The 12,384-nt window shown below is 33.7% G+C and overlaps 1 protein-coding gene across 1 annotated transcript in view; it reads left to right on the plus strand.

The window, feature by feature from the left end:
* The window catches only part of LOC115441654 (proclotting enzyme), a 41,530-nt gene extending 29,328 nt beyond the window's left edge, over window positions 1–12,202 (plus strand). Inside the window, exons 3-6 of the mRNA XM_030166514.2 lie at window positions 5,300–5,411; window positions 10,016–10,269; window positions 10,639–10,806; window positions 11,199–12,202. Of these exons, the coding sequence (XP_030022374.1) occupies window positions 5,300–5,411; window positions 10,016–10,269; window positions 10,639–10,806; window positions 11,199–11,431 (767 nt within the window). The 3' untranslated portion in view covers window positions 11,432–12,202. The remainder of the gene's footprint in view (window positions 1–5,299; window positions 5,412–10,015; window positions 10,270–10,638; window positions 10,807–11,198) is intronic.
* Window positions 12,203–12,384: the final 182 nt, after the last annotated feature.

The following is a 12,384-nucleotide window of genomic DNA, read 5'->3' on the forward strand; positions in this document are numbered from 1 at the left end:
GTATTTTGGTGTTTCTTTACCAGACGAAAATCTATACCCTACCTCGAGTGTATTCTATGAAGTCTTAAAAGTTAGTGCAGTATAATTTGCAAGTTACTTACCGTGAAACGAGGCGTTCGCATTTCCGTTTGCACAACATCCGAGGCGTTGCGATGACAGCGCTCAACTTGAACTGATGATGTGTTAAAGATATTGCGTACGACTGTCACTCTAATGGTAGAGCACATATCCTTGGGTATTACGAGTGTTTTGTCTTGGAGGTGTGAAATATTATTTATTTTCGTTTAGGCTCCGAGAAGGCAGTCATTTGTTGCCAAGACAGGTTATTATGAAACTGAAAATTGTTTTAGCAACTTCAGAATACACTACACATAACGTGGATTGACAAATATTGTCATTGGTAAGATCTCTAAATCTGCAGTGAAGTAGTATCTTTATTTCAATACTCCGAGTGGGTGTTTTACGAAATAGATAATATCTTATAATGAATCTAAAAACAGGACTTAGATTCGTAGTAAGAGAAAATAAAAAGCAAAACTAGTTTTTGCAATTACATAAAACGTTATAACATCGGATATTAAATGCATTGTGGAAATGATTATACAAGCTTGTACACCCGATTAGTTAGTAGGTCGAAGTTGTTTGTAACTAATGGGGAAGTCACGGATATTTGGGTGGTCACAGTTATACTGACTATAATATTTGATTTGAATAGAATTTATAAATAATTAAGTTTTTTATATTGTCAGGCGAAATTAATCCAAAAATTACATTATAACCTTAGTCCATTGAAATGTTACATTTTTTAGGCCTTACCTTGCGTTTTTTAGAGGACGCAATTTTATTTTTTTGAAGTGTAGGGGGGGTCAGTGTAAAGCTAAAACCAAGTTTGTGGGGTCGCCACCCTTGTCCCACGGCCGCCATCTTGAAAATAGGGGTTGAAATGGTTTTTACGATGTATCTCTTGAACTATTTATCTGACAAAAAAAAATTATAAACATTTTTTGTTGCAAATTAAATTCTCTACAACTTTGGTTCAATAACTTTTTGTCGTAGAACTATAAATAAAAAAGTTATAAGCGAAAATGTTAAGAAATTCAATGTTAAACAATGTCCATTGCAATGTTATCAGAACGTGTGTTTATAAGGTTCATAATAATTTTTTTTGTACTCTCATTACGTACAACACAAACCCGCGGTTGTCGGCTTGTACGCGAATTACTTGGATCCTGAATCGCTTTGGCACAGATGGAGCAATTGTTCACAAAAACTGGGAGTTGAATGGACTGCCGAGACGAAAGTCCGCAGGTGCAAAACCAAAGGGCACGCATCTCCGACTTTTTGAAGTTATGTGGGTATTGTTTGTGAATTATTGGTTGTTTAACGAGAAGAAAAACATCGTGAGGAAACCTGCACACCTAAAAAGTTCTTCATAAGAATTTTAAAAGTATGTAAAGTTTGCCTACCGTACCAGGCCAGTGTGCTGGACTAAGGCCAGTCTGGCCGGCCTCCTCCACTACCCTTTGGTAGTGGAGGAGGCCGGTGCTCAGCAGTAAGACAGAATATAATACAAGGCGTTATCAAAACGACTACATCCGAATTCCCCCCTATTTCTCCTCTCACGTATCAGCAAATCTTGTTAATCATGATACAATTGATTGTCAAGTACGCACACCGTGCGGTAGGAAATTACCGCGCCTTCCCGCGACCGCAGAAACCGCGGGTCGTAAAAGTTCAAGTTGATATCCATTTGTACGTATTCAGTGTAACGACTCATTGTGCGTCTGATTAGCTAGTGAAAGTGACCTCGATATAATGTTTCTTATCCCGTCATGTTTTCTTGATCACTTAGGATGTTAGTATGTTATTGCAGTGAATAGCATTTAGTCTAGTGTATTCTATAGATATGAACGTCCGTGTAAGCTATTTTGCTCTGAATTAAAATGGCAACCAAAACGTCACTGTTATAACCTATTTATTCATTTGAACAAATAATTTTAATTATTTGACTAATATTTTTTATTCAAATCCAGGTTTACATTTAGACTCCAGTTCTTATATCACGCGCCACTCTGAACACAACCATAAGCTTTCAATATTGACCATACTAAAGCCAGTTTGAACGGATTGCAGTTCAATTCAGTTGAACACAGTGAATGTTCGGAACGCCAAATCTAGTCCGTAGTATATATCGATGCATTGAGTAGATTGTGGGATTACTCCCGTATTTTTATAGCCATAAAACGAACAAGCTACTCGCCTGACGGTAGTACAATTTTTTAATAATACTACTAGACATTTTAATTGTAGTTTGTAGGCTCGTTGTGTTACTACCGTAATTAATGGGCAATTTGAGACTGAATAGCTAATATCTGATGTTCGCAGAGCATGTCGAGTACTGCTTCGTAATTTAATGTTTTTATTTATTTAACTAGCCAATATTTTTAACACTAATACAATTTTATAGCAGAAACAGTCGATACAACTTAAAGTGTTGGTGGTAGAATATATAAAATTATATCCACCCGGATAGTAATGACCGTAAATAAGGTGTTAAAACTGGGTCACGTAAGTTTGGCCCGTGCCGGAATCAGCCTGTGAATATTTGGTTCTAACAGGCCGGCATAATTGTGCCGACTGCCGAGGGGTAATCATCCCTCGTTAGTCGACATTCTCTTGTACCCACTCCACTTACCATCAGGTGCGATGAGATCACTTTGCTGAGCTAGTGTAATAAAATGCAATAGTTTCTTATGCTAGAGTTCCATGTATGAAATAGGCGGTGCTAATACTATTTATGGTTATATAGGCTTGTGATAGATTTGTTGTATAATGTCGGAGGGTCGACCCAAAGAATTTTCGACGCTGTCATACCATTTTGTTTGCTCGTCAGAATTAAATATTTTCAATAGAGTTCAAATTAATGTTGGAATGGAGTCAAATGTCAGTCTGTTTCGCGTAGTCACGCATAATGTAAATGCAAATGATATTGTATAACAGATTGGCGTTAAGCGAGTCATGTAACATGTACGATTCTGTGGTACTTCGGATAAGCTTTCTCTTTATAAGGGATACGATTGACCGTGTAGGTACGGCTTAAGAATATCAATTGTCTTCCATTCTATATCATTTTTCCGCTGGCATACAGCAGCTTTACTGTTGCGGTATGAAAAATCTTGTAGCTATAAGATAGCGCGATATGGAACTTTATATCTAATGACATAGTGGGGTAAGTTGTCTGGACTTAGTGTTGGTTATCATTTAAAGTAACTACACTACATTAGTAACTACACTTTTAAGAATGAACACGCGAAGTTATATTATATTAGCTTTTGCCTGAGGCTCTGCCCGTGTGAAAAAGGTTTTTCCGAAGCTATATATTCCCGGAATCAAAAGTACTCAGGAATAATGTAGCCCCTATTAATACCCAAAAATAAAATTGCTTTAGTAGTTCCTCAGATTAACACGTTCAAAAAAACTCTTTAACTTTATATATAAGTGTAGATCATACTCTCCTTGGAACAAAGTCTTGAACTTATCATTATGTTAGGTACATGCCACAAGGTCTTACAGATTGTTATTACGGGCCTGTATACTTCAGTTTGCATACATTACCACAACGTGTCATAAAAATCTATTTGCTGGTGGTAGGATATATTTTATATCCGCACAGTATCCCACCGTACACATTGTGTTAAAACCCGTCATATTGGCCCACGTAAGTGTGTCGTGTTCCGGGATCAGCCCGTGTACATCGTGTTCCAACAGGCCGGCATAATTGTGTCGACTGCTGACAGGTAATCATCTCTCGTCAGTCGATGTTCTATTGGACCCAATTCTATTCACCATCGGGGTCAATTTCCCATACCCGTACAAAAAGAAAAAAAAATGTAAAATAATATTCTGTTTCTATAAATCAAATATGTATTTAAACCACTTAAATGGTAATAGCCAACACGTAATTTCCTTCAGGAAAACTACTGTTATGTACTTCATTACGTAAACTGTTAGACAATGGCTTTAGTACTGTTTTGCTAATGTGTTGTGTTAGACGTTGTTTTTTATTGTTTGTGAACTCATGTTGAACGTTTGTAAAAATATTTAAGTTTGGTAAACGAAGACTTCTTAAATAAACCTAATATATTTAATGAATGCTTTTATTTTTATATATATGTGGGATTCGGTAAAAGATTTCTAAAACAAGCGTAATATGTTTAATGAATGAGTTTATTTTAATGTAGAATAGTGCGATAGTTGTGTTATTTCGTTAAATATTTTTTAATAAATTCATTATTTATGTGTAAATAGTTAATATGAGGTGTCTTCAATTATTCTTGATTATGATGTTCGTAATGCTGGCAGCATGTGAGGAGAAAAAGCGAACCAATAGAAGGAAAAGCAAAAGAATACCAAAATTGAGTGACCGTTTCGAATATAAAGGTAGATAATGTAGTTTTCAAGTATTAATTCCAGAAACTAAAGGAAATTAACTTTAATTTTTCACTGGTGGTAGAATATTTGTATCCACTAGGATAGTAATCATCATAAACAACGTGGAAAATCCGTCATAGTGTTTAAATTATTGAACCGCATTCCAGGATCAGACTGTGTATACGGTTTCAAACATGCCGGCAAAATTGTTTCGACTGGCGAGAGATCATGTTTCGTCAACTGACACACTCTAGACCGCACTGCGCCTACTATTAGGTGAAGAGAGGTTACTTTACCATGTCCTTTTAAAAAAATCGGACGCAGCTCCTGATAGTTTTGGGTAATCCATAAATAATCCTCATTATCGAGAGCCCTTCTATATTCCCTAGAATTATGCCTAACTATTAAATGTTAATCATTACGTGAATCGATATAGAATTGTACATATATTTTTAACCTATTTTATTAATCTTTATATATTATTATGAATAAAAAATATCGAGGATCCACTTCATAAATTCATAAAATCAGTTATATACTGTAAAAAACTAATGATAATCGTTGTTTGTAAAAAAAGCGCCGTTTACGTTTAATTTATGCAATTTCCAGGCTAATTTGAATAAAAAATAGAGTTCTATTTAGGCTACCTCACATGATTATAAAATAAAGCGCCATCATATAAAATTTCGAGTCTAATAAGTATAAAATAGAGTTCTAATTACGTTTTTTTATTATTAACGCTTCCCATCTAATCATACGTTAGTTAATAATCCATACCCGACTCTATAATAATATTTCTCATTCATACTCAATTTATCTAAGTCAAGGATAGAAATCTATTTATTAAATTAAAGTATCTTGATTCCAGGTTGCGGCATACAAGCGAGTAAGCAGACGGCCCAGAGAAGGATAGTGGGGGGTGACGACGCGGGCTTCGGAACATTCCCCTGGCAAGCCTACATCAGAATCGGATCCTCAAGGTTATAAAATTCTATCTATAATGTATATAGTTTTCTATGATATATTTTACACATAGTGAACGTCCTCAGCGGTAGAAATTAGGGCACACGTAGACGGTAGATAGTTTAGTATTTCTTAAAACACAAGTTTTATTTTTTTCCAAAGCACATATACCAGTATTTTTTTTTGACACTATCATAGGTGGAAATTGTATCAATGGATTTGTTATAATTAATAACTTTGAGGTTATGTTAATTTAGTAGATTTTTAATAATTTTATCAGTTTCAAGCATTTCAGGTACTTATAAACCTTTACTTAATATGATCTATTTGACGTATTACCAGTTGTTTGGAATTTTGAAGTTTTCAAAAGCAATATATGTTTGTAAAGTAATTTCTTTTCACTATTTCTACTCGATTTTGTATATATACCTACTATTACTATTTATTATAATTAAGTAATTTAATATAGTTTCTATACTGCTCACATTTTAATATTTTTTTTTTATATTTGCGTGTATTTATTTATGTTATATGTGTATTTCGTTAACTGTTAGTATTGCTGTATAATATTTGTAATAATACAATTTTAATAATATGAATCATTAACAAACTTATATGGGTATTAAACCGCTTAAACTATTTACTTATAATTAACAACTTTATTAATTAATATGTGTTTATAATATAAATAAATGTGAAAGGTGTCTGTAGTTGTGAATATGCGTTAAAATATTCAAAGAATTCGTATTTATGTAAATTGTTTTAAGTGTTAAATGCTACTCATTAACAAATTGGGTTAAAAAAAAAATTTAAGAAGGTTACGAAACAAAATAATTAATGTTTGTACTACATTTATAAATATTGTGTTTATGTAATAATAATTATTTACTTACTGTGAAAATGTTTTTAGATACATTGGGGACAACATTTAGTCATCTAAATTTAGACTACAAGTTATTTCAGGATTTTGTCTATTTATATATCTTCTAATAAACAAACTTTCACATTTATATTATTAGAATAATCCAATATAACGAGTAATAGAGGTCTGTGTTCAGCAATGGGTCAGTATATAAAATAGTGCTTGTTTTTTTATTATTAACAATAATATATAAATAATTAAAATTGCTTATTATGTACTTATGCAGTCATTAATTCCAATATATTGTGTACTACTATAATCATTGATTCCCATATATTGTGTACTAATACAATCATTAATTCCAATATATTGTGTACTAATACAATTGTTAATTCCAATGTATAGTGTACTAATACAATCATTAATTCTAATGTTTTGTGTACTAATACAAGCATTAATTTCCAGATGCAACATGTTTATGTCAATATTCGAGCTAGTGGGGTGGAAGCAGTGTTGGATAGAGAGGTAAATGTGCGAAAGAGCATGATTTGCCGTAAGGATACCGTAGAGTATGGGGTCATAGAGTAGCTGAGCAGAGGTTCCTTGATATGGGCCTTGAGGAAATCTTTAGAAAAAACAAATTGGGCTAAGATTTTTAAAAATTATAATGTTTAGTCCTTTAGTCGATGTCAAATTTTGAACATAAGCTTGGTATATAAACATTTTTTTTAAAATAAAATATGAATATTATGCAAAATGTTTGTTACTTTAATATATTTGTAGATAGATAGAGATTTACTCAAAATGAAGAATATGGTGTATTGTATATAGTTTTTCCGAATCCTGAAACGATATAATATTTTATGTTATTGCATATGGTTTAAGTAATAGCCCTAAGTTTAGGAACCTCTGTTGTTTACTTGAAATATTTTTATACTTAGTTGGGATATATAGGATGTCATTGACTTCGTAGCGAGCATGTGAAGATGTATCGGGAAAGATGGCTAGTTAATTCACTTCAATTACTTTGATCAATCGTGATATTTAAAAAATAGGATCTTCATTAATATTTTCAATATTCATTAAAAAATAGATTAAATGTATGATCTTTTAAAATCTTTATGTTACTTATTTTCAACAATTAAACTCAATTAAAATTACATATTTTTAATAACATATTATTATCTTCTTTTAAATATTATTCGTAAAAACATTTATGATTTAAATTCCTTGCACTGGTCACTTACAATAAAAATAATAATTATTGAGATATACAACTTTTATGATTATATACAAAAAATATTGTTTCTTTATAGGATATGGTAATTTAGAATGAAATTCTCTTTTTCGCACATTCCTCTTCTATTATTTTGGAATAACCCGAATTAACTTTAATATTAACTATTAACGAAATCTAACATTAATGTAAGTATTGTGATAATTAAAATAATAAGTAGTGCATGGTAGTGCTTTGCATGTGTTAATAAAGGCATAATCATTGTTATTTATATAAATTTCTACAATATTTTAAGACTTTTGTTTGATGTGAAACTCTGGGTTTTCCTTAAGGCCGTCGTAGAATGTCAACTTGTTACTTAGAACTATTATATTACTATAAAACTTTATGAGCTTCAGAACTGTTAATATCGTAGTACTGTATAATTTCCCCACATCGTTACTGGCGTCTGCGTCACGCCTTAGAATTCAATTTCCGAGATAGCATTACGAAACATTGACGGAATTTAAGTTCTAAAGTAGTTTAAATATTTCTTGTGAAAGATCGCACGTCATTGTTAGCAAGACTGTGACTCGACCGGGAAGACCACGGTCTTATGTCTAACCTTCGTGTGTCCAAGTCCTTAGCCCCATAACAAGCAGGTCAAGGCGTATTTTTTATCGAATTTACTTCGCGTGTGTTGGCAGTTTCATGTCTCCATAGAAAATTCCCAAGTTATAGCCGCGCTGGTTTTTGTGGGTTCTGTAATATTGTCATCGTGGGAAAACTTGATTATGTTGGGTTTAATTTATTTTAATAAGGTAGGTTTTCCTCCGTACACTTTTTTAATGGAAATATCAGGGTTAAAAAAACGATTAGTGACAACCGACAATGAATGAATTAATGAAGTATGAAATTAGATATCTAATAATAGGGATAAGCAAAACAGTGGAATATTCTCTACCAGTCCCGGATCTTGAATTTTTTGGAGGCGGGGCAATATCTGGATAATGCCGCCCCCGACCACCTACTTTTTAACTTTGTCATCATGATCATCATCATTTCGCTCCCCGCGGGAAATAATTTATGTGTGTAATGTTCTTAGTAGTCAAAGTTTGGATATGCTGCCCTCTGAATTCGCCGCCCGGGGCATAGGCCCCGGCTTGCCCCCCCATAGATCCGGGGCTGTTCTCTACAGTTATACTATTACAATGTCATAGATAATTTTGCTGTTTAATGTCAAGATAGTTAATAATTATTATAATTCATATGTTGAATAATAAATAATCTAAAATGCTAGGAATTCTCAGGTAATAGTGTATGCGCTGCGACCCTAAATGAAAGAGAATGGAGGGGGAAGGGAGAGAAATAGTGTAGGATTTTGTGATTTTGTAGTTTTAGCATATTACACTAACTGTAACAAACGGAAAGGCAATTTGTTCCCAGATCCTCCACGCCAATATTCTGTGAGACAGTTACATTGTTCGCGACTGTATCCGCGTGAAAAAGTTTTTTCGAGAATAAAAATCCCGCTTTAAATTTTCCTAGTATAAAATGAAACCTATATCTTAAGTTAGACTTCCGGCAATAATCAGTGAAAACTGCATTCAATTCCATGCAGTCGTTTTTACGTGATGCTTATACAAATATACAGACAGATAAAAATTCTGAAAACTCTTGTTTTGGCTTTTGTTACTATAATAAAACACTAATATTAGTTTTTATTCAATATCTATATTATACAGACATCGGCCTGTTATAATTATATTACGTGTAAAAATAATCAATTATTTAAATTCGCAATTTTTTTACTTTTTGGAGATGAATTTTCCTTACAGTAGCTGAAAACCATGTTGGATACGGATTATAGCTTTTAGATGCATTTATTCCAAAATTCCGCGGAACCCTAGGTAGAGCACACGTAACAACGTTCAGTGCGAAAGTGAAATTTAACAATTACATGTGAAATAATATGGTTTTGTTATGAAACCATGCGCGCGTTGCGATATTTTTGTTTCTTTCGTGCTCTAAATAACATGTTGTGATATGCCATCTGGTATATTGTTTGGTGCTAGTTCTTGGTTCGTGAAGGCCTTATCTATTGCAACACCGGACAGAATCTTATTGCTTTTTTAGTATAACTAGTTTTTACTCGCGGCTTCGCTTGTCTATAAACTTCCCACTACTTTTCCGGAATAAAAAGTGGTTTCCACGTTAACTTTGGTGTCGTTACGTTTATGGTGTAATTTTTGTCAAATATCAACAAAATCCACGTCAGAAATTTTTGGGCTTATATTCTTATAACATTTGTAAGACAATCTGCTTTATGTATAAAAATGAAGATCTAGATAATTTTGGTAATGTTATTAGCAAGTTTACTGTTCATCTCGTCATAATTAATAATTAATTTTATCTTAACATATTAACCTAAACACTGGCCATCACATAAGGGCTAAACCTAAAAAACAAAATCGTTCATTTTCCAGGTGCGACGACTTAAACTAAAAATAAAAACTAAAAAGAATAAATCCTTCATATTCCAGGTGCGGGGGTTCCCTCATTTCCCGCCGACACGTCGTCACAGCGGGGCACTGCGTCGCGCGCGCCCATCCGAACCAAGTGCGCGTCACGCTCGGAGACTACGTCATCAACTCCGCGTCAGAACCGTATCCGGCGTTCACATTCAAAGTCCGGTCAATAAAGGTGCATCCACTCTTCAAGTTCACGCCACAAGCTGATAGATTTGATGTGGCTGTGTTAACGTTGGATAGGAACGTGCCCTTCGTACAGCATATAGGTGAGTAAACAGTTCTGTGGTGTTCTATTTTGTATCGTGAGTGGAATTCCAAAAACAAAAAAACATATATTTTTCATGGGTATTATTTGGGTGAACTGGTAACTGTCATTTCTGGTCCTTGATGCTAAGCTTTAATGTATTTAAGTATGAAAGACGTAAATGTACAAAAAGAATTGCATCTTCTACGTCCGAAATTTAACTTGCCATGTACTATGTAAACCCAATAAAGACATTGTAATAAAATATGTTTTTTTGCATGAAATAATAAAGATTTTAAATGAGTAGATAAATAGGAATGCAATAATTAAGAGGTATTTTTAAACTAAATTTTTAAACATATTTTTATATGTATATTTTCTCTCATTCCAGCCCCAATATGCCTCCCGGAGCGCGGCGCTGACTTCTTAGGCGAGTACGGCTGGGCGGCCGGGTGGGGGGCGTTGAGTCCCGGCTCCCGGCTTCGGCCGCGCACTCTACAAGCCGTGGATGTGCCAGTACTAGACAATAGGGTGTGCGAGCGGTGGCACCGGGCTAATGGTAATTATATCTCTTTTTAATAGCATGTTAAAGTTTTTAATAGCACTGACCCATGTGGATGGGTAATACATTTTACTTCTACTTCCGCTTGGCTTCCTCTCACTTTAATGTTGGGTCGACAGGAACCATTTATCTCCTTTTGTGTGTTTTATAAAACTGGTACTGATTGTATCAATACACTGCAAAGGTATGTGTAAGATTGGTGATAAGACAACTTTACTTCTTGAAATTATGTCCTCAAATGTATCGAAGACGGGTACATGTCGGCTACGAACTATGCTGGAATAGCAATAGATTTTTAAATAACACTTATAATTCGTGTAACTATTTAACCCCGGTAAAAAGTCACCAAAATATGTTATAGCATTAATATTCTAAATTACTATTTCCAGGTATAAACGTAGTCATTTACCCCGAAATGTTGTGCGCCGGGTACCGCGGCGGCGGGAAAGACAGCTGCCAAGGCGACAGTGGCGGCCCTCTAATGCTTGAAAAGACAGGAAGATGGTACCTCATTGGCGTGGTCTCGGCGGGGTACTCGTGCGCCAGTCGCGGCCAGCCTGGCATCTACCACCGAGTGGCACACACCGTCGATTGGATCTCCCACGTGACGACCCTTTCATAGTCTTTAGTATCCATAGATCTATAGATCTTTATCTATAGATTGGCCTCGAATGGTCTTTAATGCTCAACCTTACTACGATTGTTATGAGAATTGGCCTTATTCTTTTATACAGTCTTTGGTAATTTTGACCAGTTTGGTCTTTAGTCGGATTTAAATTATTCCAGTATGAATTTTATGAGTGATTTTTCAAATGTTGCTGTCAATTAGCAAATTTTTATAGCGTTAGTTATTTTACAAATACTACCATGTAAAAAACTCCTCAAGCCTTGATTTAGTATATAAGAGCATACTAAAACCAATTTTGTAAGAACCCAAGTAAAAATCCTTTGAATTCTACGATATCCAAATAATATAATAATTTACTTACCATATTGCCCATATGTTATGTACAATAATTTCCATTTCCTACCAACCTCATAATCTACCAATGTTAACGTATTTTTTAAGCTGGCAACAACGAACTTAGCATAGTCGAACATTCCACCACGATTATAGTCAGTAAAATATTTTTACAAACCCTTACATAGGGAGAGAGAAAAAAACTGTGAATGAAATCGAAAACATATTTTTATAGATGCTGATGTATTTTTAAGATTTTATTGTGATAAATTCGATTATAAAACTACTTTTTACAAAATACTCGCTGGAATTGCAATATCTGTCCGTAAGTGCCTTTTGTAAATATTCTCTAGGTGTAAATAACAGAACGAAAACAATAATTTAATGTAAATAAGTATTAAAAATAATTTTAATAACGCTTTTTGTAAGTTATTTCCATGCTTTTAATTTATTTTACAATTTGCGTTTGATTAATTAAATGTTTTCAACGTGTTTGTAATGCACTATTTAATTAATTTAATAAAGTGTATTTATTGTTAATTTAAAAATTTGTTTTATTTATACAATACTATGTTTGTATTTCTAGGAGCCTAATATGGTGATTATCATTATTG

Source organism: Manduca sexta, chromosome 18 (genome assembly GCF_014839805.1).
Source record: "Manduca sexta isolate Smith_Timp_Sample1 chromosome 18, JHU_Msex_v1.0, whole genome shotgun sequence".
Lineage (NCBI taxonomy): Eukaryota > Metazoa > Arthropoda > Insecta > Lepidoptera > Sphingidae > Manduca > Manduca sexta.